Genomic DNA, 25,901 nt, shown 5'->3' with positions numbered 1-25,901 from the left:
CCTTTAGAATAGATTCTAGCATTTTCCCAATGACTAATATAAGGCTAACAGGTCTGTAATTCCCCATTTTTCTCTCTCCCTCCCTTCTTAAATAGTGGGGCGACATTTGCCACCTTCCAATCTGCAGGAACTGCTCCAGAATCTATAGAATTTTGGAAGATGATCACCAATGCATCCACTATCTCCATAGCTACCTCTTTCAACATTCTGGGATATAAAATATCAGGTCCTGGTGTCATGCAGACCCCCACCTGCCAATAATGAAGCATATTAATTTTGTCATATGAACATTGATTTTAAACTGTTGCTGGAGTGAAGAAATTACTTGTTTGAAGCTCACCAGACACTGGGCTGGAGGTACATTTGCATATTAAGAAATGCTGCTTGTCAAGACAAAGGACTATTCCCTAATCCTATTAACCCAAATGGATTTTGATTACCAGACACTGAAGGTGTAAGGAAGCGCATTCCAGGCCCTGCTAAGATGATACAATCCACAGAGCCAGGACTGGTTAAACCAGCTCGTCACATGACTAACTGGCTGGTCCAGGTTTTTTGAATTAGCCATAGGACAGTTTGAATTCTGAAAGCTGTGTGCCACTGAAGCTGGAACAAGGAAGCCTCTCTCTCTTTCCCTCACTTTCTCCCAAGCCACCGGACCCACGGAAGACATGTAAACCTCAAGATAGAAAAGACTCCTACATCGGAACAAGTTGAAGCGTGAACTGGGCCCCAATGTATTGCAAGACCTACCAACAACCAAAGACTCCACATTGAACTATAACTACCAGATATTGCCTCAAACCTTTCACCTTTATTCCTTCTACTTTTTCTGTCTCTATCTGTGTCAGTGTTTACTGCGCATGCATGCTAGTGTGGCCACGTCGCATATTCATAGTCGTTAACCGGATTAGAGTTTAAGATTAATAAACTTCTATCTTTCTTGTTTAAATCAAGGAAACCTGTTTGATTTCTTTGCCTTACAATTGGAGCAGTGAACAAGGATTCACTAAGAGCGAGCTAAAAACACAATATTTTAAAATTAAACCCTGGTATAGTTAAACCAGGCAAAGGCTGAGAGGGAACCCCTTGACCCCTTCTCACCTGATCATAACACTGGTGACTTATCAACCTGCAGCCCCAATAATTTCTCCAATACAACCTTCTTACTAAAACTAATTTCCTTCAATTCCTCAATCCCCCTGATCCCTTGGATCTCGAATTCTGGGAGTAAAGAAAGAGGCCAGTCAGGACAACAAGTCCATGCCAATGTTTTTGTTCCAGAAGAACCTCCCCCCACCCTATTTCATCTAACCCCATCGACATATTCTATTCCTTTTTCCCTCTTATATTTATCTAGCTTCCCCTTAAATGCATCTATGCCTCAACTAATCCTCATGGTAGCGAGTTCCACATTCTAACCATTCTTTGGGTAAATAAGTTTCTCCTTAATTCCCTGTTGGATTCATTAGTGACTATCTTATATTTATATTTATGGTTGAAGATGAGCTACAGTGAATGTGTGAGGATTGGGCAAGATAGACGAGCATGACATACCTTGCCAACAGATCTCCTGGCGGAATAGCTACAAGTGACAGCAGCAGTTCTGGCCTTCCCCATAAGTGGAAACATTTTCACTATGTCTACCCTATTAAACCCTTCCATGTTTTTAAAGATCTCTCTCAGATCACCCCACAGTCTTCTCTTTTCTAGAAAAAATGAGTCCCAGCCAATTCAATCTTTAATGATATCATTCTAGTTCTGGCGTCATTCTAGCAAATGTTTGTTGCACCTTCTTGAGTGCCTCTATATCCTATTGATAATATGGAGAAAAAAGAAAGACTTGCATTTATATCATGCCTTTCGCAACCACTGGACATCCCGAAGCACTTTACAGTCAATGAAGTACTTTTGAAGTGTAGTCACTGTTGTAATGTAGGAAATGTGGCAGCAAATTTGCACACAGTAAGCTCCCTAAAACAGTAATGTGATAATGACCAGATAATCTGTTTTCTGATGTTGATTGAGGGATAAATATTGGCCACCAGAGATAACTCTCCAATCCTTCGTCAGAATAGTGCCATGGAATCTTCTACGTCCACCTGAGAGGGCAGACTGAGCCTCAGTTTAACATCGCATCTGAAAGATACCACTCCCTCAGATGGTCTCTCTACACCTTCAATTTCACTGGTCCCACAAAATCTTCAGATTTTTGATGTTCGTCACTATCTGTTTGCCATGACGATCTCGAACAAGAGAGAATCTAACCATCTCTCCTTGACAGTCAATGACATTAGCATCACTGAATCCCCCACTATCAACATCCTAGGGGTTACCATTAACCTGAAACTGAACTGGACCAGCCACATAAATGCTGTGGCTACAACATCAGGTTGGAGGCTGGGAATTCTGTGGTGAAAGGACCTCATACTTGGTTTAACAACCTCAACAAACTCTTAATTACTTACCTGACCAATCCAAGGGGGTTCCCCGCTTGCCTTCAATGCTGCTCCAGGAAAAGCCAGAAGAGGGCAGGATCACATCGGGATCCCGATTCGATGTCATTTTGTAGGACTTTCCCACCCCGCTCACTCCCAAACCCGCCTCCAACAGTCTGGGTGAGGGAGAATGCTGCATCTATGGATTATCATCTCTAGACCCCCATTTTTAGAGCGATCTATAAATCTCAGTAATTACATATTTTTAATGCTAGCATTGCTGCAGTTTACACCATTTACCTTTCTGGTTACCTGGGTTATGCTGTACAAAAACAGTAATCAGAGCTTAAGCATCTCTAGAAAGGTAAATTCATAAGTGTGGATTTCTAAAGGGAAAATCATGTTTAACTAATTTGCTGGAGATTTTTGAAGAGGTAACAGAGAGGGTTGATGAGGGCAATGCTGTTGATGTGGTGTACATGGACTTTCAAAAGACGTTTGATACAGTGCCACACAACAGACTTGTGAGGAAATAATAGCTCACGGAATAAAAGGGACAGTACCAACACGGATACAGAATTGGCTGAGTGACAGAAAACAAAGAGTAGTGGTTAATGGATATTTTCCAGGCTGGAGGAAGGTTTGTGGTTGAGTTCTCCAGGGCTTAGTGTTGGGTCCCTTGCTTTTCCTGATATATATTAATGGCCTAGACCTTGGTGTACAGGACACAATTTCAAAGTTTGTGGATGATATGAAATTTGGAAGCATTTTGAGCAGTGAGGATAGTATAGAACTTCAAAAAGACAGACAAGTTGGTGGAATAGGCGGACAGGTGGCAGATGATGTTCAATGTGGAGAAACGTGAAGTGATTCACTTCGGTAGGAAGGACATGGAGAGACAATATAAAATAAAGGGTACAATTCTAAAGGGGGTGCAGGAGCAGAGAGACCTGGGAGTATATGTGAATAAGTCATCAAAGGTGACAGGACAGGTTGAGAGCGCGGTTAATAAAGCATTCAGTATCCTGGGCTTTATTAATAGGGGCACAGAGTACAAGAGCAAGGAGGCTATGTTGAACTTATTTAAGACTCTGGATCGGCCTCAACTGGAGTATTGTGTCCAGTTGTGGGTGCTGCACTTTAGGAAGGACGTGAAGGCATTGGAGAGAGTGCAGAAAAGATTCACGAGAATGGTTCCAGGGATGAGGAACCTCAGTTATGAAGATAGAGTGGAGAAGTTAGGACTATTTTCCTTGGAAAAAAGAAGGCTGAGAGGAGATTTGATAAAAGTATTCAAAATCATGAGGGGTCTTGTCAGAGTAGATAGAGAGAAACTGTTCCCACTTGTGAAAGGATCGAGAACGAGAGGGCACAGATTTAAAGTAATTGGTAAAAGAAACAAAAGCGACATGAGGAAAATCTTTTTCACGCAGCAAGTGGTTAAGGCCTGGAATGCACTGTCTCAGTGTGGTGGAGGCAGGTTCAATTGAAGCATTCAAAAGGGAATTAGACTGTTATTTGACAAGGAAGAATGTACAGGGTTACAGAGAGAAGGCAGGGGAGTGGCACGAAGTGAATTGCTTATTCAGAGAGCTGGTGCAGACACGATAGGCCGAATGGCCTCCTCTTGCACTGTAACAATTCTGTGATTCTATGCATAACTACATAAGTGTACATAATACATAAGTGTTATGGGATAGGAAATAGTAACAGTACAATTGAAACATTTCTTTCTGGAGAAAGGCTGGGAATTTCCTCAGAGTTCCTCTTGCTCTACCATTGTAACTTTACCAGAGAGACTGAAACTGGGCTTTCCGCAACACTTCCAGTAAAGTTACGGGAATGGAGTGGGAACAGTTAAGGAAATTCCTAGCCCAATCAATGTCCTGTCTCCTCTCTCAAAACCAAAATGACAGAGTGAATATGCAGAACTCTTATGGTCTCAGAACCTGTTTCCTGATGAATGGTGAGTAACACATAAGCTGTGAATTTCCTTGGTGCTGCTCCGCTCCACCACGTAGCATTGCCCAATGTGCAGCCAAAATCCTACTTATGCACGTAAGTTGGGGGAAGGCAAATGGAAAGCAAATTTTACGAAGCTGAGAGATGATCTAGCTAAAGTGGATTGGATACAGCTACCTGAAGGAATATCAGTGGCAAACCAGTGGGAGGCATTCATAAGAGTGATTCTATTGGCACATTGTAGACATGTCCCCACAAAGAAAAAGGGTGGTACTGCCAAATCTAGAGCCACCTGGTTATCTAGAAGCATACAGGGTAAGATAAAGCAGATAAAGAAACCTTATGACAGTCACAAAAAAATTAATACTTTAGAAAGCCTAAAGGAGCATAGAAAATGCAGGGGTGAAGGATAGCTGTAGACTCCAGAATGATATCAATGGTTTGGTTGAGTGGGCGGAAAAGAGGCAAATGGAATTCAATTCAGAGAATTGTGAGGTAATGCATTTGGGGATGGCAAACGAGGCAAGGGAATACACAATAAATGGAAGGATACTGAGAGGGTTAGAAGAAGTGAGAGATCTTGGAGTGCATGTCCACAGGTCCCTGAAGGTAGCAGGACAGGTAGATAGAGTGGTGAAGAAGGCATATGGAATGCATACCTTTATTGGCTGAGATATAGAATACAAAAGCAGGGATGTAATGCTGGAACTGTATAAAATGCTGGTTAGGCCACAGCTGGAGTATTGAGTACATTTCTGGTCACCACATTACAGGAAGAACATAATTGCTCTGGAGAGAGTACAGAGGAGATTTACAAGAATGTTGTCAGGGCTTGAAAGTTGCAGCTATGAGGAAAGATTGGATAGGGTAGGGTTGTTTTCCTTAGAACAGAGGAGGCTGGGGGGTGACTTAATTGAGGTGTACAAAATTATGAGGGATCTTGATAGAGTAGACAGGAAGGACCTGTTTCCCCTAGTGGAGAGGTCAATTACCGGGGGCACAGATTTAAGGTGATTGGTAGAAAGATGAGAGGGGACGTGAGGAAAAGCTTTTTCACCCAGAGGGTGGTGGGTGTCTGGAATTCTCTGCCCAGATCAGTGGTGGAGGCAGAAACCCTCAACTCATTTGAAAGGGACCTGGACATGCATCTGAAGTGCTGTATAAGCTGCAAGACCAGGTGCTGGAAGGTGGGATTAGATTGGGCAGCTAGTTTTTTCAGATGGCACAGACACTATGGGTTGAATGGCCTCCTGTGCCGTAACTTTTATGGTTTTATGGTTCCACTGCTCTTCCAGAGGAGTTACGGCAGCAGAAAGGGAGAAGCTCCGAGGAAATTCCCAGCCATCTATGCACATCAGCATAGGCTGGACCAAGAGAGCTCTCAATTTTCTCCACATGTCAGGCTTGGGCTGATAAGTGGCAAGTAACATTCGTGCCACCCAAGTGCCAGGCAATGACAATCTGCAACAAGAGAAAATCTAAACATCGCCCCTTAACATGCAAAAGCATTACCCTCATTGATTGCCCCATTATCAACATCCTGGGGGGTTACCATTGACCAGAAACTGAACTGGATCAGCCATATACATACTGTGGTTATTACAGCAGGTCAGAGTGAGTAACTCACCTCCTGACTCCTCAAAGCCTGTCCATCATCTACAAGACACAAGTTAGGAGTGTAATGGAATACTTTCCATTTGCCTGGATGAGTGCAGCTCCAATAACACTCAACCAGCTCAACAACATCCAGGACAAAGCAGCCCATTTGATCAGCACCCCATCCACCACCATAAACTCCCTCCACCTCTGGCACACCATGGCTGCAGTGAGTACCATCTACCAGATGCACTGCAGCAACTCGCCATGGCTCCATCGACAGCACCTTATAAACCCTCAACCTCTTCCAACTCGAAGACCAAGGGCAGAAAATGGATATGTACACCACCATCTGCAAGTTCCCCTCTTTGGAAATATATCACCATTCCTTCACTGTCACTGGGTCAAAAACCTAGAACTCCTTTCCTAACAAGACTGTGAGTGTATCCACACCAGATGGACTGCAGCAGTTAAGAAGGCCGCTCACCACCACCCTCTCAAGGGCAATTAAGGATGGGTGATAAATGCTGGCCTTGCCAGTGAGACTCACATCCCATGAACAAATAAAAAAAAGCCCTGCTTTGCAGAACTCTCCTCTAAACATTGCCCAAAGAAAACAACATTCATCTGAACATTGCCCTGAATAAGGAGAACAGCAAATTTTAAGAACTGAAAATGACTAATTAGCACATCACGCCTGCCACTTTTACACTGGATTATTTTTCTGCCTTCATTCCATTTCCTTCCATTCTCTCTTATTCTCCAGAAGTTGTCTTTTGAATCTATTTATACTGTTAACTTTCCCGCATAACCTATTGCTTCTGCCTGCTTTGCTTTTGCTGAAATAAATTCCTTATTTTAAAACTATGTCCCCTAGTTTTTGATCCCTTTGTCAGTGTGAACAACTTGTCTGGATTGACCATCAGCTATTACTGTTAATCAGCTATTGATATGCAGAAGGAATATGAACTTTTTAAAAAAGTTCTCCAATTGCCATGCATAGACTTTCAGGGTCTCTGCATGTGCCTGGATTGCGTGATTTGTACCGCTTATAATTCAAAACCATTTCACAAATAAGTCAATGCATACATTGTGCAATAACTTACCATACTGACATCGAGGGCCCTGGAAACCCTCTGGACACTGGCACACCTGAGAAATCCCTTCAGTACACTTCCCTCCATTGAAGCAGGTGCCAATAGCACACGTAGCTGGGGAAGTGCAAACACCATACACTTTAAAATGATGGAACATTTTTCAGGAATTCAAATAAAAGAGTTTTTTTTCATTCTAGAGGTAATTAATTTGCTTCTAGTTTTATTGCTTACATGCCAAGGATGTCAGTGCTGGGAAATTGAATGTTTCCACCTTTTGCACTCACTGTCACCATTACTCTGCTCAAAGTTGGATGCAAATTAAAATTGCCTCTACTCTGCTCCAGTACTCTGCCTTAACCCTGATTAGATAAAGAACAATAGCATGGCCCCAGTGGCATTAAATTCAATCAGGTTTGCAGCCAATGTTGTGAATTTATCTCCATGAAGAACTTGATTTATAATGCTTATGTGCTTAAAATGTGGTTTGAATCCTCACTGTGAATTTGAATCAAAACCAGGTTCTAGAAATGAAAGTATATTATTCCAACCCACTGTCCCACAAAGAACAAAGAACAGTACAGCACAGGAACAGGCCATTCGGCCCTCCAAGCCTGCGCCGATCTTGATGCCTGCCTAAACTAAAACCTTCTGCACTTCCGGGGACCGTATCCCACAGTCAGCATTTTTTGAATGTATCAGGAGGGAGCATTATTATGTACTACCCATGCACTGGGTAAGGATGGAGGTTGAAGGAAAATTACAAGGAATGGTCTAGTACAGTCATTTGTGGTCCAACTCTCTACTAGCTGATTAGAGTGGCACAATTGGCACTTGGTGCAGTGGCTCACAGCTCAGATAGTACATGGACCTAATGTGTAACAAGAAAATAATTAAATGGCATGTCACACTATATTGATTACTCTCACTTGGTGGAGCCCACCATACATTCACAACTGTAAATGATGTGTTTTGTAAAACAGTGTTTTATTAATCAAGAATGCTCCCCAATGTTACAAGAAATTTAGAAGCTACATGGATGGAGATCTCAAGCCACATTCAGCAATATCACTCTTACTGTAAGAATGGCCTTCGTTTTTAGTAAAAGTTCCTTAGTTTATTTCAGGGAGATGACAACACATACAAATATATTTTTCCTCCCCACTTTTAAATCCCCATCCCAAAGACAAGACAATGACCTGATCTACTGTTAGGTTTACATCCTTCCTTCCAGGATCAATTCCTCCGTACTCAAATGATAACATCATCTTGTCATCGAGTTGGAGAGAATCGGGCTGTAATAACAGCTATTGACCCAAAAGGGGAAGATGACACTTACGATGTAAGCAGCCTGGTTCCTCATTTTGCTGGTTCCAGCCTGGACAGCATTTATAGATGATCTGGAGTTCCACACTGTATACCTGTCTATAGGCGGTATAATACCCAGTCCTATAAGGTAAAAGGAGTAAGTATTTCAATACATCAGCCAAACTGGAGTCATTTTCAAATATCTAGGACAGTTCATTCAGTCATAACAACAGCCTGCATCTTGGAACACTCGCACATGAGTTCACGTTCCAGTTTCCCCACATGGCAAGCATTTAATCTCAGTCTACCAGAAGCAGGATGTACTAAAAGGTAAAATGGTTAGAGTGTGTCATCCTGGAATGGCCCTATTGGCCAATTTAAGAGTGGACCCACCTAAGAGAGTCCTGCAAACAAGTCACTTGCTCCTGTTCTGCATGGCACTAAATTACAATACATAAACAGGCCATTCAGTCAACCAATCTTTGATGGTGTTTTTCTCCACACAAGCAGCAATCCCTTGTACCAGCTCTGTTCCATAACCCTTTATACCCCTGTCCTTGAACCACCTATCTGAACTATTCATAAATACTGACATGGTTGCTGCTTCAACCAACTCAACCCACAGCCTCACAAATGCTCCATATTAAAAAGTCTGTCCTAAGTCTCTTACAAAGTTCTTCAATCACTGGAAGCACTCTGTTTTTATCAACTCTCTCCCAACCCTTCATAATCTGAAACACTTTTATCAATTAACCTTATAATCCCATCTGTTCTAATGAAAACTGGAGCAGGGAACAAAGAAATGGGGGATTAAAAAAAAAAATTTCAACATGCTGTGCCAGAAAGTGGATTTGTACCCATAATTCCAACAGGTAAATGTCCATTCTCTACAGTTCTACTGTGAGGAGACAAAGAATGGGCACAAGGTGCTTTCACATAGGGAAGGAGAATTGGAGGATCCTTCATTCAAGGCCAATTCCCAGCTGTGGATTAGCAAAAATGGCACTGGCCAAGGTCTATACACTGTTCTCAAGCCTAATATCTTGTCATGGGAAGGTATTTGGCTTCAGAAGAGGGAAGAATAATGTTAAAGTAATAAACATTACACTTTAAAAAGAACACATGCTTATGAATGCAGAAATGCAACAATGAAAAGAGCTTTGACTTGCTTACAAGCACTGTCAGAAGTAAATAGCTCCCTTGATGCCTCAGTTGGTGAAGATCCGTAAATACTTAAGCCAGACAGACCAGAAATATCTAAGGTTAAATCCCCGGTCTGCACTGAGTTAGTTCACATCTGAGTTTCAGCCAAGAAACAACCAAGAATGGTACCACTTTGGTAACTTTAAAAAAAAAGCCCTTGGAGATATGCAAGTTCTGTATCAACTTGACAGCATTTAACTCACCTTCTTTCATACCCAACACACCACCGCTGTGCAGTACATCCCTGTTTCCACACTTTAACCATTCGTGTGAAGGCCTGCACACAAGGTTGTCTGTGTCCCACCATGGCCAGCTCCTGCTCCATGCACACATGTGGCCTGCAAGAAATGTACCTAGATTAAAAATTGCACTTTACAACATCACCTGGATGCCTTGATCAGTTTACAGATTTTACTTCTGGTAGTTTTAAAAACTCTGTTCCAGTATCCATTAACGTTCATGCAAACTATCCGAATGGCTCAAATAAATTATAACCTGGATCCCATGCACTGGTTTTGTTTATATTCTTATATTAAAGAAAGTAGCCCAAAAGAAAATTATTCTCTGTATAAAATATATCAGGAAGAATATACCCAGAAAAAGATATATATTTTAAACCTTGCTGCTTCTAAAGATACATTTGGGTAGGATATAATTTTAAGATTTTCTACCTGTTCCTAAACATACTTTGATAACTAACTTGTTAATTTATAGACAATTATTATTTTCAACTCTCCCAGGCAATTTTTAATAAATGTTATCCATGAAAGTTTCCTCATCCTCTTTTGCAAGCCAACAAGCTCTCATTTCTCAGAGGGTTATCAGTGGATGAGGCAAATACAGTTCTGTAAGTCATTTGACACTGCTGATGAGGGCAGTGTATGAGGTTACACCATCTAGTGGGGATGTTGTGCCTGACAACCTTTGTTCACCCTTCTATTTGCCTGTTTATTCCCTTGTACTCAGCTTTTTGTCCAGTAACCTTCTACAAACAAGGCTTCACTGCAACCAACCTTGCATGCAAGTAATTCCAGGTGGTTCTAGTCATTCTCTGAGAAACAAGCGTATGATAGAAAGTCCATGAATAACCTTTTGACTTATCCCAAGGATAACTAAAGTAAATCCCTTTAGCATACAAGAAACCCTACTTATGAAGAATGGTATGAAACCCATCGATATAGTTCTACAATTCACTCCACACTGATCAATTGCTATTTGTGTAAGATGGTTGAGTATCATACCCACAGATGCTCATTAAAGAAAGGAATAACTTCCATTGATATAGCACCTATCAGAACATCCCAAATACTTTCAGCCAATAAAGTACTTTTAATGCATACTTGTAACTCATATTAAATAGTAATTTAGAAATCACAGCAGTCAGTTTGGACAAAGCAAGGTCCCACAATCTGCAATGAGATAAATGAGCAAGTAATCTGTTTAAATGATTCTGGTTGAGGGACAAATGACATCCAGGAAACTGGGAGACTTCCCTTGATGTTTTTCAGATAATGGGATCTTTTACATTCACCTAAGAGGGCAGATGGGGCCTAGGTTTAATGTCTCATGCAAAAACACCACCTCCAACAGTGAAGCACTCAATCAGTACTGCACTGAAGTATCAGCCCAGATTATGTGCTCAAGTTTCGAGTGGGGCTTGAAACACCAACTTTCTGAGTCAGAGGGGAAAATGCTTCCACTCAGCCATCTGTATCAGTAAATTATATACATAGTATTACATAGCATTTACAACATAGAGACAGGACATTCAGCCAATAGATCCATGCTGGTGTTTATACTCAGCGCGTGTCTCCACCCATCCTTTTCATCTCGCCCTATCAACAGATCCTCTATTCCTTTCTCCCTCCTTTGTTTATCTAGCTTCCCCTTAAATATATCTATGCTATTTGCCTCAACTACTTCTTGTGGTAGTGATTTCCACATTCTAACCACTCTTTGGGTAAAGATGTTTCTCCTGAATTCCATATTGGATCTCTTAGTGACTATCTTATATTTATGGCCCTTAGTTCTGGTCTCCACTGCAAGTGGGAACATTGCTGGAATTTTCCAGCCCTTTGGTGATGGGCTGGAAGGCGGGAGAGCTGGCAAAATGGCGGGGGGTGGTCTTGGGGGGAGACTGACGTCTTCCCATCACCATGCCATTTTACCAGCGGCAGAAAAGTTGGCGGCTCAGATGCCCGCTGGGAGACCAATTTAGCCACTTAGGTGGCCAATTAAGGGCCACTTCCCACCTTCGCAAGCATTTTGCAAGATGGTATACGGTTGTGGTAGGTTGTTTTGTGGTACCACAAAGCATCACTACATAAGTCAGCCTCAGAGATGGAAAATCAGGAGCACTGGGTTGACTTTTCCATGACCAGAAAAAAAAATTCTGAATGAAATTCACAATATTCTCTGACTTGAAAAATGCTGATTAATGTGTATAAGAAGAGTGAATACATTTTTGCAGCAGAATTTGAACACAATTTGAGTTCAAACAAATAAATAAATGTTTTGTTCTCCCACAGTGAAGTAGCTTAACTCACTTTGCGTAAATAAATCCCCGCCCTCTGTCTATATACTTGGTGAGGTCAATCCCCCACAGCCCCAAGTTAATAGAAGTATGTTGCTGAGTCCAGTTGCAAATACACACAATGGGTGTTACATGTATATTATAGACAAAGTGTTGGAAAAGACTGACAGTTCCTTGCTGCTACCTGAAGTGCACAGGGGAAAAAATAGCAACCTTGGAAGATTTTTGTTAAACCTGAATTAAATTAAATTTTATACAAATATAGATTGTCCAAGCAGATAAATTTAAAATGCTTTTTTGTGTGAATGGCCTTTGCTGAAAGAATGTATGTTACTTACGATGCACAACACTTCAACTTTTTCCACTTAAAAATCATTCAGTGACAAGTCACTATTTTTGCCAAAACAGCTAGATTAGCTAGACTCGGTAAATGCAAGGCTTTGAAAACCTGTTTCTCTTCTGTTGCTAAATTAATGAAAAATTAATCAGCACCAATAAGTGGACATTTTACTGTATGGAACAGGAAGTGTATTGGATACTAGATTTTTAATTCAAAGACTGTTGTGTGAGCAGGGCATGCAAAATTAAGCTCAACACCAATGCACACACCCTGGCCTCCCCCAACCCTGACCTCCCACTATTACTTTTCTCTTCAGACCATTAGGATCCTCCCAATTGGTGCACCATTTTCCCAGGCCTCTGCCAAGACAGCTTTGTAATCATCTGCATGGAAATGTGTGAGGGCAGCCTGGGATAGATGGCCTTCTGATTTTCCTCATTTGCATGTGATAAATCTTCTGATCTGCATTTGTTTTATTCCCTCCCACTGCTAATTGTCAGCTAAGCTCATAAATTTACTCCACAAAGGATTTCAAGAGCACAACAGTGATCAACTACTTCATGGTGCTGTGCGTTATGCATGGTCCTCCAACAGTGCAAGAGATGTATAAAAACTGCACCTCATCTCACAAGTCCCAGTGTTTCAGAGGACCTAATAATTGAAGGGGGTGGAGCAGGTGTGTTATTTTCCATTTCACTCTCGTAACAGAACAATTCCTCCTGTCCCATGATTTTACCATCAAAAGGCATTGAGTTCTATATGCCTTCAGTTATGAAGTCCTGAATGAATGAGATATTAATCTCATTCAATTTTCCCAGTAGGAAATGTTTCAAACATTCCCAGATGGCAGTGGAGATACTGTACATGTCCACGTCACGGTTACTGAGATACAAGATTGCAAAGAATAGGCTGTTGCCATTTTTTATCTAGTTATTTTGTGGTCGACAAGGGCAGCCATGGGAGTATTGCCTTCCATAGTTCACATTCCTTCCCATGTTTGGAACATATTTGCTGATCACTCATTAAATCTCACATCCTCTCTGCTCCAGGTGGCCTATCACTGAGGAAATCACTAGCACAAACTTGTGTCCTTTCACTGTTTAATTCAGTTTTTTTTTGCTACAGCAATGTAATACACACAAAGACCCGCCATAAATGTTTCTGCAGCTGTTTATAAAAATTGTACGAGCTGTGTCATATGGTGATTTAATTAACATCACTGGACACAAATCCCTGCACTGATATATTCTACAGTAGGGGGTGTTACAGTGATCCGCAACAACCTAACAACATTACACAGAATTTAGGGCACAGAAAGAGGCCATTCAGCCCAACTAGTCTATGCTGGTGTGTAGTCATAGAGAGATACAGCACTGAAACAGGCCCTTCGGCCCACCGAGTCTGTGCCGACCAACAACCACCCATTTATACTAATCCTACATTAATCCCATATTCCCTACCACATCCCTACACTAGGGGCAATTTACAATGGCCCCCAATTTACCTATCAATTTGTAAGTCTTTGGCTGTGAGAGGAAACCAGAGCACTTGGTAGAAACCCACACAGTCACAGGGAGAACTTGCAAACTCCACACAGGCAGTACCCAGAACCGAACCCAGGTCGCTGGAGCTGTGAGGCTGCGGTGCTAACCACTGCGCCACTGTGCCACCCCATGCTCCACAGAACCTTCTCCCCACCCTACTTCATCTGTCAACATTTCCCTTTACCCTCATGTACTTATCTAGCTTCCCCTTAAATGCATTTGTGCTAGTCACCTTATCTACTCCATGTGGTAATGTTTCAGGCTGCTGATCTTTCATCAAAACTGTTCTGATGAAAGGTCATCGACCTGAAGCGTTACTCTATTTCTCTCTCCACAAATGCTGCCAGAACTGCTGAGTATTTCCAGCATTTTCCACCCTCACCTTTAACAATAAGTGCGAGGAGCTCATGGACTTCTTCGTCACTATGATCAAGACCATCCAATCACCTGCCTCTGCCACATCCCTCCCTTCCACTAGCCCACCTGGACGATCTTCCCCTAAAGCACCCCCCTGCTCTAGCCCAGAATTCACATCTTTCTCCAGTTTATCTCCTATCTCCCTTTTTGCCCTCTCTGAGCTCATCTTGTCCATGACACCCACCTCCTGCTCTCTCAACTCTATTCCCACTCAACTTCTGACCACCCAACTTCCCCTCCTGCTCCCCACGTTAGCCAACATTGTTAGCGGCTCTCTCTCTTCAGATGTTGTCCCTCTCTCCGTTAAATCTACCGTTATCAGTCCTTACTCAAAAAATCAACCCTTGACTCCAGCGCCCATGCAAATTACCGCCCCATCTCCAACCTCCCTTTCCTCTCCAAAGTCCTTGAACATATTGTCACCTCCCAAATCCATTCCCATCCTTCCTGGAGCTCCATATTTGAAACACTCCAATTAGGTTTCCACCTCTGCTGCAGTACCGAAATAGCTCTTAGCAAAGTCACAAATTACATCCTATGTGAATGTGACCAATGTAAACTTTCCCGCCTCATCCTTCTCGAATTGTCTGCAGCCTTTGACATGGTTGACCACACCATCCCCCTCCAATGCCTCCCCACTGTTGTCCAGCTGGGTGGGCTGATCCCGCCTGGTCCCATTCTTATCTATCTAATTGGAGCCGGAGAATCACTTACAATGGCTTCTCTTCCTGCTCAAGCATTGTTACTTCTGGTGTCCCCCAAGGATCTATCCTTGGCCCCCTCCTACTTCTCATCTACATGCTGCCCCTCGGCAACATCATTTGAAAGCACAGCATTAGTTTTCACATGATGACACCCAATTCTACCTCACCACCACCTCTCTCGAATCCTCCACTGTTGCTAAATTATCAGACTGCTTATCCAACATCCAGTACTGGATGAGCAGAAATTTCCTCCAATTAAATATTGGAAAGACTGAAGTCATCGTTTTTCAGTCTCTGCTCCAAACGCGTTCCCTAGCTACTGACTCCCTCCCTCTCCCTGGCAACAGTCTGAGATTAAGCCAGTCTGTTTGCAAACTTGGTGTCACATTTGACCCCGAGATGAGCTTCCAATCACATATTCGCCATCACAAAGACCATCTATTTCCTCCTTTGTAACATTGCCTGACCACCCCTATCTCAGCTCATCTTCTGCTGAAACTCTCACTTGTGCCTTCATTACCTCTGGACTTGACTATTCCAATGTACTCCTGACTGATCGTCCACATTCTACCCTCCATAAACTTGAGGTCATCCAAAACTCTGCTGTGTCTTAACACACACCAAGTCTCATTCCCCTATCACCCCTCTGCTCACTGACCTACATTGGCTTCTGGTTAAGCAGTGTCTTAATTTTAAAATTCTCATCCTTGTTTTCAAATCCTTCCATGGCCTCGTCCCTCCCTATCTCTGTAACCTCTTCCAGCTCCACAACCCTCCGAGATATCTGTGCTGCTCTAATTCTGGCCTCCTGAGCATCCCCAATTTTAATAGCTCCACCATTGGCGGCTGCACCTTCAGTTGCCTAGGTCCTAAGCTCTGGAATTGCCTTCCTCCACCTCTCTACCTCACTTTCCTTCTTTAAGACACTCCTTAAAACCTACCCCTTTGGCCAAGCTTTTGGTCATCTTACCCATTATCTCCTTTTGTGGCTTGGTGTCATATTTTGCTTAATATGAAGCACCTTGGGATGTTTTATTATGTTAAAGGTGCTATATAAATATAAGTTGTTGTTTAAAATTATTTATAAATCACTATAAAATAACCAATCCTCTGCAAACACGCACAGGAAGTACAATTTTAAAAAATCAACATATATGGTCCAAACAAAACCAGCAATCTGGGAAGGTCTCAGTGGGGACAGCTCAGAGTGGATCTTTACATTTTGTAATGTATTCTAAATGATTATGGCCAGCTGCAGTTCTGTTTATACTCAGTACTCCGAAGCATTCCCTAAACTCTGGAATTCCCTCCCTAATTCTCTCTACCTCTCTTTTCTCCTTTAAGATGCTCCCTAAAATCTACTTCTTCGACAAGCCTTTGGTCATCTGTCCTAATATCTGTTTTTGTAGCTCAGTGTCAAATGTTGCTTGATAAAACAACTATGAAGTGGCTTTGAACATTTTACTATGTTAAAGGTGCTATATAAATGTAAGTTGCCATTGTTGTTATAACCGTAGCAAGTTCTTTAAAGACTGCATCATTGTCCGAGTTTCCAAGAAGGTTATGAATAAAAGAAATTGAATCATGCAGTAGCACTCAGTACTGTTGCAGCAATATTTGGTACAGAGGAAAAGTGCAAATTAGTTGAATAATTTCTTAAGTTTTTTTTTCTATTTGCTATAAAAGCCAACATCTTAAATAGATGGGCAATAAAAAGCTTTGACCCAAAATTACTTGGAGAAATTAACTGATTGATTTATGTAAGTGTGATATGTGAGTGAAACAAATGTATTCATTTTGCTACCCCAAATGGGTATGGAAAATATTGGTCACATATCTTCCACCAACTAATAATATAAAGGTTATTTCATTTTCTCTAATCTCTCATCTTTCTAAATCCATTCACAGTAGATGTCTAAACTATTAACATCCAGGTAGCTTTAAAAATTGCTCAGGAAATGCAAGGGAACAAGAGTTACACTTCATGCAGTGTCAAACTGAAGCTTGTGAGATGACAACATCCAGGGCTTCCCAGGTGCTTCTTTAGAATTCAATCAGTCCTGTCAGTGGATTTACTCTATTACCACTTTGCACAAACACTAAAGGTATGAGGGCTCAATGCTGTGAGCACTGCTTCCAATTTACCTGGATTTAGAACCTCTATACAAGTTTGCAGATAATAAACTAGGAGAGGCAGTGGAATCAATGAACAGTTCAAGATCAACAGAATGGCTTAACATCTCATCCAAAAGGTGGTGCCTTCAACAGTGCAGCACTCTCTCAGTGCTGAATCTTAAAATGGCCTGCAATGTAAATGGACTGTTTTTGAGCTGTCAGACAGAAGGCAATTGGGTTTGTTTGAAGAATTGAGGAGAATCTTCTTTGCCCAGAGGTTTGTTAGAATGTGAAACTTGCTACCACAAGTTATTGTTGAGGCAAACCGCATAGATAAATTTTGAGGGAGAATGGTATTGAAAGGTATGCTGGTAGGGTGAGGTGAAGTAGGATGGGAGGAGACAGATATGGAGCACAAACACCAGCATAGATCAGTTGGGCTGAATGGTCTGTTACTGTGCTGTAAATTCTATGTAATTCTATCAGCTGAACAAGATGGACAGAATAATGGCAGATGACATTTAATGCAGACAAATGCAAAATGCTATTTATAAGTTGAAAATAAAATGATATACACTGTGTGAATGGTGTTGAAATAACTATGGATGAAGCTGAAAGAGACCTTGGAGTCTTAGTGGAAATGACACTAACTGTCCAACCAATGCAGAGTAGCAATCCACAAATCCAATAGGGTTTTGACCTACACACCCTGGGAAGAAGGTGGTAGAGAGGTAACCTGGGCAGAGAGGTCATCTGGTAGAGATGGATCAGATCGTTCACGGTGTAGAGAAAGTTAACCTGGATTATTATTTTAATTTAAACTGCAGAAGTAGAGCAAAGATACACTGGTTCAAACTAGAGATGTGTAACTTTAGGACTGACATCAGGAAATTCTTCACACTAAGAGTGATCAATGTTTGTGAAATAAACTTCCAGATAGTGTAGTGAAGGTCAATACCCTGGATGTATTGAAGAAACAATGGGATGCTGTAAGTGGGGCTTTAGGAGCTTTTTGAATGAATAAATCGAATAGGCCCAATGGCCTTAGCCACCCATAATTGTCTTGTGATCTCGAGTACAATGTTGTCCCAGAATCCATGACTGTAATGTTAATAGCACATTAATGGGGAGTTCTTTTTCTTTTTTCTTTTGGACCTCCTTATCTCGAGAGACAATGGATACGCGCCTGGAGGTGGTCAGTGGTTTGTGAAGCAGCGCCTGGAGTGGCTATAAAGGCCAATTCTAGAGTGACAGGCTCTTCCACAGGTGCTGCAGAGAAATTTGTTTGTCGGGGCTGTTGCACAGTTGGCTGTCTCCTTGCGCCTCTGTCTTTTTTCCTGCCAACTACTAAGTCTCTTCCACTCGCCACATTTTAGCCCTGTCTTTATGGCTGCCCGCCAGCTCTGGCGAATGCTGGCAACTGACTCCCACGACTTGTGATCAATGTCACAGGATTTCATGTCGCGTTTGCAGACGTCTTTAAAGCGGAGACGTAGACGGCTGGTGGGTCTGATACCAGTGGCGAGCTCGCTGTACAATGTGTCTTTGGGGATCCTGCCATTTTCCATGCGGCACACATGGCCAAGCCATCTCAAGCGCCGCTGACTCAGTAGTGTGTACAAGCTGGGGATGTTGGCCGCCTCGAAGACTTCTGTGTTGGAGATACGGTCCTGCCACCTGATGCCAAGTATTCTCCGGAGGCAGCGAAGATGGAATGAATTGAGACGTCGCTCTTGGCTGGCATACGTTGTCCAGGCCTCGCTGCCATAGAGCAAGGTACTGAGGACACAGGCCTGATACACTGGGACTTTTGTGTTCCGTGTCAGTGCGCCATTTTCCCACACTCTCTTGGCCAGTCTGGACATAGCAGTGGAAGCCTTACCCATGCGCTTGTTGATTTCTGCATCTAGAGACAGGTTACTGGTGATAGTTGAGCCTAGGTAGGTGAACACTTGAACCACTTCCAGAGCGTGGTCGCCAATATTGATGGATGGAGCATTTCTGACGTCCTGCCCCATGATGTTCGTTTTCTTGAGGCTGATGGTTAGGTCAAATTCATTGCAGGCAGCCACAAACCTGTCGATGAGACTCTGCAGGCACTCTTCAGTGTGAGATGTTAAAGCAGCATCGTCAGCAAAGAGGAGTTCCCTGACGAAGACTTTCCGTACTTTGGACTTCGTTCTTAGACGGGCAAGGTTGAACAACCTGCCCCCTGATCTTGTGTGGAGGAAAATTCCTTCTTCAGAGGACTTGAATGCATGTGAAAGCAGCAGGGAGAAGAAAATCCCAAAAAGTGTGGGTGCGAGAACACAGCCCTGTTTCACACCACTCAGGATAGGAAAGGGCTCTGATGAGGAGCCACCGTGTTGAATTGTGCCTTTCATATTGTCATGGAATGAGGTGATGATACTTAGTAGCTTTGGTGGACATCCGATCTTTTCTAGTAGTCTGAAGAGACCATGTCTGCTGACCAGGTCAAAGGCTTTGGTGAGATCAATGAAAGCAATGTAGAGGGGCATCTGTTGTTCGTGGCATTTCTCCTGTATTTGACGAAGGGAGAACAGCATGTCAACGGTCGATCTCTCTGCACGAAAGCCACACTGTGCCTCAGGGTAGACGCGCTCGGCCAGCTTCTGGAGCCTGTTCAGAGTGACTCGAGCAAAGACTTTCCCCACTATGCTGAGCAGGGAGATTCCACGGTAGTTGTTGCAGTCACCGCGGTCACCTTTGTTTTTATAGAGGGTGATGATATTGGCATCGCACATGTCCTGGGGTACTGCTCCCTCGTCCCAGCACAGGCAAAGCAGTTCATGTAGTGCTGAGAGTATAGCAGGCTTGGCACTCTTGATTATTTCAGGGGTAATGCTGTCCTTCCCAGGGGCTTTTCCGCTGGCTAGAGAAAAAAATGGGGAGTATAGGGATCCTAACGCTCCAACAGATCACATAACACAATCATAATCTGCTCCTCTTAATTCAAAGTTGTTCAATTCTAATTATCTAATCATTTACTTTTTTCAGTAATGCATTCTTTTGTTGACGTTACTTACATTGCACAGATCATTTTTAGTGCAATGAAAGATCGTGAAATCCCATCTTTTCAGCTGAAAATAGCCCATTCAGGATTAAAGGATATCTGACAGGCTTTCCCAAGGCTTTGCCAGCGTTTGTGCTGCTATTGACTAATGCAAAGTGCTCCAAACATATAGCGCAGCTCCCACCTGTGGTTCACACTGACCTCTGGAGACAGATTCACACGAGCTGATTTTTTTGTTTTAGATAATATGCTAGATGCCCTGAATTTTAAGATAAAAAGGCAACTTTCAGAAAGGGGAGGGGTGTCGCCGAAAATGACGGTATTTAGCAATATTAGAAACTAATAAAATAATCCTGACCACCCCCATCCCTTTTTTCCATTTCACTCTGGGAAAATAATGACGGGGCGGGATCTGCATCCACCATACAGCAATGTCTTCTCGCTTAAAATGAAATGAATTGCAAGTTTATTGCGATAAACTGTAAGAGCCAAATAAACCCACACACAGCCAGAAGTTTCCCATCGTTTGCCTTCTTACTAAATACAATCCTGTCACAATAAGATGCCTGTTACGGTGCCAGTCATTGACAAATCCAGTCCCAGACAGTTCCTCCTCATCCTATGCAACACTGGTGAAAGCGGTTGGCTGTCCTGTTGCACAGAACAGAATTCTCCGCAGTGTTATCCCCAATTGAGCTGCCTCTCCGTTTCCTTGCACAGATCGCAGCCTACAGGATACTGAAACAGAAAAAGGACAAGGGAGCCAAAGAGAGGGAAAGAGACAACCCCTGCCTTAATCTGGCTGCGGGATTAGTTAAGAGTTTATTTCCAAAATCAGAGGTAGCGACGGGTGATGTGAAATTTCAGCTCAAACTGCACCATGCTGTTCCAGGACACACTTTGGAAGAAAAAAAAACAAAAGCGGAGAACATCCCTGATCAGAATTTTGCAGCTGACACTTTTAGCCCTGCCCGGTTTGCGGGTCAGCTCCACAATCTTGAACTGACCCTCCCAGAGTTGAGAGGGATCACAGCTCCACATTGTCAACCCTGCAACCATTGAATCTATTGATGCTTTAAAATGCATTGCTGGCATCCACCAAAATAAAATTGGATTTTCAAAACACGGAATGTAATTGACATTAACAGGGTCTATTATGTTGCAATTTGCAACTTGAAGATCGTGATAAGCGGAAGATAATTCACACTTACATGTCAGGCTGAAGTTCCAGCGAAACTGCCAGTCTAATTGCGAAGTAGTGGAGGTAGATCAGCACAACTTTTAAATCCATCCCTGCTTTGTGTCTGCCTCCCCCTGCAAAGGCTCGGAAATGGGTAGTTTGGGATCTGCTCGGTGTTGTCCCGGCTCCTGAGCCCTCCAGTCTGAGAAGATCACAAGCTGCTCTCAATTAGTTCATCCCGTTACTCACTCCAGCGCCCAAAGCAATGGCTGTATTTAACTGTGATGTTCTCTGAATATCACTTCTCCAAAGTTCTCTTTGTAATGCTCCTGGCTCACCCTTGCAGCTGCCTCCTGGGCACTGAGTGTCGAGTCACCGGCTGTGCAGGACCAGCTCGTCTCGATCACTAACTCACTCACCGGCTTTTTCAAAACCTCAAGCACAAAAACCACACTTCCGCAAATCAGCCTCCTTCTCCTAACATGTGACCCTCCGGAGTCATGGTTACTGCACACACACGGTGGGATCTTTCTGGCTGTGCTGATCTGTGTTGCTCATTAATTGACAACATCTCATCTGCATGCCGTCATCGTGGCGCTGCTTGCTTTGAAATACATGAATAAGACGTGGCTCCGTTCATTTAATTGCACGAAATGATCCCGGCCCCAGTGTTCGTATCTAGTTGAACATTAAGCTGGTGACTGCAATGCATATTGTACTTTCTATGTGTATCTGGTTCAGAGACCAAGTCTCGACTTTGCGGAGGGGACACTCATAAAGCGGCCCCCTGCCTCCGCTCATTCCGATGGTGATCACTAACAAGTTGACAAAGGGGTGTAGACCATCGATTAGAAAAATCAGCCAGTCGGCAACAGAACGCAGCGACTTCCCGATTTTCGGCTGTGTATAGGAGACTTTTCCTCCCTACAGGTGGAGGGGAAATATTCCAGGGTTAGTTCCACCCTCATCTCATGTGTAATAGGAACACAGGAGCAGGAGTAGGCCATTCAGCCCAACGAGCCTGCTCCGCCATTCAATAAGATCATAGTTGATCATCCACTTCAATGCCTTTCCCCACACTATCCTCATATCCCTGGATGTCATTGGTATTTAGAAATCTGTCAATCTCTACTTTAAACATACTCAATGACTGAGCTTCTAGAGCCCAGTGGGGTAGAGAATTTCAAAGATTCACAACCCTTTGAGTAAAGAAATTTCTCCTCTTCCTGGTCCTACTCTGCACATCTATTCTTCCTACCAAAGTGGATAATGTCACATTTTTCCGCATTATATTCCATCTGCCATCTTCTTGACCACTCACTAAGTCTGTCCAAATCCTCTTGAAGCCGTTTTGCATCTTCCTCACAACACACATTCCCAATTAGTTTTGTGTCATCTGTGAACTTGGAAATATTACATTTGGTCCCCACATCCAAATCACTGAAAGATATTATGAACAGCTGGGGTCCAAGTACTGATCCTTGCAGTACCCACTCGTCACAGCCTGCCAACGTGAGAACAACTCTTTTATTCCTATTCTCTGTTTTCTGCCTGTTAACCAATCCTTAATCCATGCCAGTATATTACCTCCTATCCGTTGTGCTTTAATTTTGCTAATCAGCCTCCTGTGGGGAACTTTATCAAAAGCCTTCTGAAAATCCAAGTATATCACATCCACCGACTTGCCTTTATCAATTCTGTTAGTAACATCCTCAAAAAACTCCAACAGGTTTATCAAACCTGATTTCCCATTCATAAATCCATGTTGGCCATGCCCAATCAGATCATTATTATCCAAGTATCCATTTATCACATCCTATCGAATTGATTCCAACATTTTCTCTTTGACTGATGTCAGGCTAACAGGTCTGTAGATCCTTGTTTTTTCTCTCCCTCCATTCTTAAATAGTGGTGTGACATTTGCCACCTTCCAATCTGCAGGAACTGTTCCAGAATCTATAGAATTTTGGAAGATGATCACCAATGCATCCACTATCTCCATAGCTACCTCTTTCAATAGTCTGGGATGTAGAATATCAGGTCCTGGGGACTTATCAACCTTCAGCCCCATTAATTTCTCCAATACAACCTTCTTACTAATACTAATTTCCTTCAATTCCTCATTCTCCCTAGTTTCTTGAATCTCCAATTCTGGAAAATTTCTTGTACCTTCCTCAGTGAAGACAGACACAAAGTAATCATTTAGCTTCTCTGCCATTTCTCTATTCCCCATTATAAATTCTTCTCACTCTGCCTGTAATAGACCCACATTTGTCTTAGCCAAACGTTTTCTTTTTCCATACCTCTCTGCTTTAGTTCAAGAGTTGCATTGGCAGGGTGTTGGGGGCTGTTGGCCTGAATATACTCTCGCTGAGGAATAGTGAATGTGGTATCAGAGTCCAAGCTGTATTTCACAGGTGAAGCAAAAAATCACCTGCAATCTGGGGGGAGAAATTCAGTATTGGTGTGCATGTTTTTTGGTTCATTTACAGTTGGGGGCCCAATTTCAGGTTGCCATCTTCCAAGCTTGATCTTCCCCAGAAGTGCACTGACTGCGAAGTTGGAAGCCGGCAACTTCTAGGGTTGCAATGTGCCCATTTGAAATGAGCATTCGGTGCCCTGCATATGAAAATCACAGTCCTAATGCCAGTTGTAGGACCCCAATCCAATTGACTCATGAAAAGGCAAAACTTGCGCTGGGCTTGCTCCACCCAGTTCTCCTGGGTTTTCAACAGCTTATCCGGCAGTTCTTGAACAGCCAAGAAGAGCAGGCTGGTGGCCTGCTCCCTCTGATTTGCTTACCCCAACACAGACGTTCCTGAAGGCTTGTTTGCCATCTAACCCAACTGTAATTCCTAAAGCCCTGACTGGATTAGCATCACAGCTAACCCGTTCATTGAAAATGAAGCCCGTGGCCCAATTTTATTCAGGCCTCAGGACACCAGCTTTGGGTGGGTGCTGAGATCATCAAGTTCAGACCCGAAACAGCCACAAGTTGGATTTCTCCCCTGTTGTATCCACTTTGCATTTTAAAAATTGGTGTTTGAGAATATCCTCAGACCTTATATAAAAGACCCACCAGAATGAACAAATAGAGGAGAAACCTCATGAGAATTATTTGAACCAAAATAACAGCTGCACATAAAGCGCTCAGTAGCAAAGGACTCCAAAGTAATACCAGCCATACTTTCCACTTAATCCATTTATACTTTGCTTTCAAATGGAAATTACATAGTTGTAATCTTTGCAGGGTAGAGTAGATTAAAAAGTGCTCTAAAATTAAATTTGATATTAATTTGCACAAGGTGGTCATATAATTGATGGTTATGTAAGTAACAGTTATATAATGAATAGTTGGCTATATATGTCATTGTTTCCTTTGTAATACAAAAATCTCTTGGATTCTTTGCGAAACTGTATATTTCCTGTACTTGATACCATCTTTTTCTCATCTCATGTGCTGCCAGTCTTCCTGGGGACCTATTCCACCACTTTTGGTGGGGTCAGTTGAAGAGGGGTGGGAGGAGGCTCATGTGGAGCATACATACTGTCATGGACCAGCTGGGCCAAATGGCCTGTTTCTGTGCTGTAAATGCGATGCAATTTTATGTTGCTCTCAGTTTACTAGTTTTCCCTTCCTGTTGTCCTTACTCCAGTTCTTGCCATTCCAACAACAATTTGCATCCATATAGTTCTTTTAACATAGTAAAACATCGCAAAGCTCTTACATGGCATCTCCCATATCAGAATCTCCATGCTCTCCTCGCTCTGCTAGATTGCTTACATGTATACTGTATCCATTGGTGTCTCCAAGAAAAATGATCAAGATTACTAGTCATTATTACTCATTTTAAAACTGTTCTTAAAATAAGTGAATTGATACAACACCTCCCTGCAGGGGTTCATTTTATTCAGCGAGCAGTGGAGCGAACATACTCGGGTGATATTAGGTAATAGGAACTTAATTATGTTTCTTAGTCTTGGCATCCACATGATCACTCCTGTTAAATCGCCAGTTATCTTTTCGTTCCCGATTCTACTAAGCATTTAAGATGTGTTAGGAAACATTCTCAGAAATTGGAAAAAATGGTCTCTGAGCAAAAAAGTGTCTAGATCATAATGGCTGTCTGCTCAGGATCATTAGAGGGAAGGTGAACACGCAGTTTTGATGGAAGTACTTCACACAGAGGGTGGTAAATATGTGGATACCTTTTTGGCAAAATAAATGATTGAGAGGTAGAGAAGAGAGCAGTTTTCAAACCTGGGGAGCTGCCAGGAAAACTGCAATAGTCGTTTCCGGTTCTAAACATTCCTATGTTCCGAGGTTTGGAAAGAGAAAATGTGCTGATTTATGTTGCTTTAGTGCATCTGTTCCACTCTTTACCTGGTGGTTTCATTGAGGAGCAATGTAAAAGTAACTATGTAAAAGTAAT

The 25,901-nt window shown here is 42.6% G+C and overlaps 1 protein-coding gene across 2 annotated transcripts in view; it reads right to left on the bottom strand.

Annotated features, from left to right (window-relative positions):
* The window catches only part of LOC137374922 (multiple epidermal growth factor-like domains protein 6), a 355,699-nt gene extending 333,785 nt beyond the window's left edge, over nt 1-21,914 (bottom strand). For both annotated transcript variants that reach the window (XM_068041513.1, XM_068041514.1), the window contains exons 1-4: nt 21,500-21,914; nt 9,805-9,939; nt 8,430-8,539; nt 7,103-7,207 (exon numbers count right to left, since the gene is read on the bottom strand). In XM_068041513.1, coding sequence (XP_067897614.1) covers nt 7,103-7,207; nt 8,430-8,539; nt 9,805-9,939; nt 21,500-21,579 — 430 coding nt within the window. In that variant the 5' untranslated portion in view covers nt 21,580-21,914. The remainder of the gene's footprint in view (nt 1-7,102; nt 7,208-8,429; nt 8,540-9,804; nt 9,940-21,499) is intronic.
* Between the last annotated feature and the right edge of the window lie 3,987 nt (nt 21,915-25,901).

This window comes from Heterodontus francisci, chromosome 11 (genome assembly GCF_036365525.1).
Source record: "Heterodontus francisci isolate sHetFra1 chromosome 11, sHetFra1.hap1, whole genome shotgun sequence".
NCBI classification, from domain to species: Eukaryota; Metazoa; Chordata; class Chondrichthyes; order Heterodontiformes; family Heterodontidae; genus Heterodontus; species Heterodontus francisci.
The sequence above is the reverse complement of the archived record's forward strand: the minus strand, read 5'-3'. Positions and strand labels throughout refer to the sequence as shown.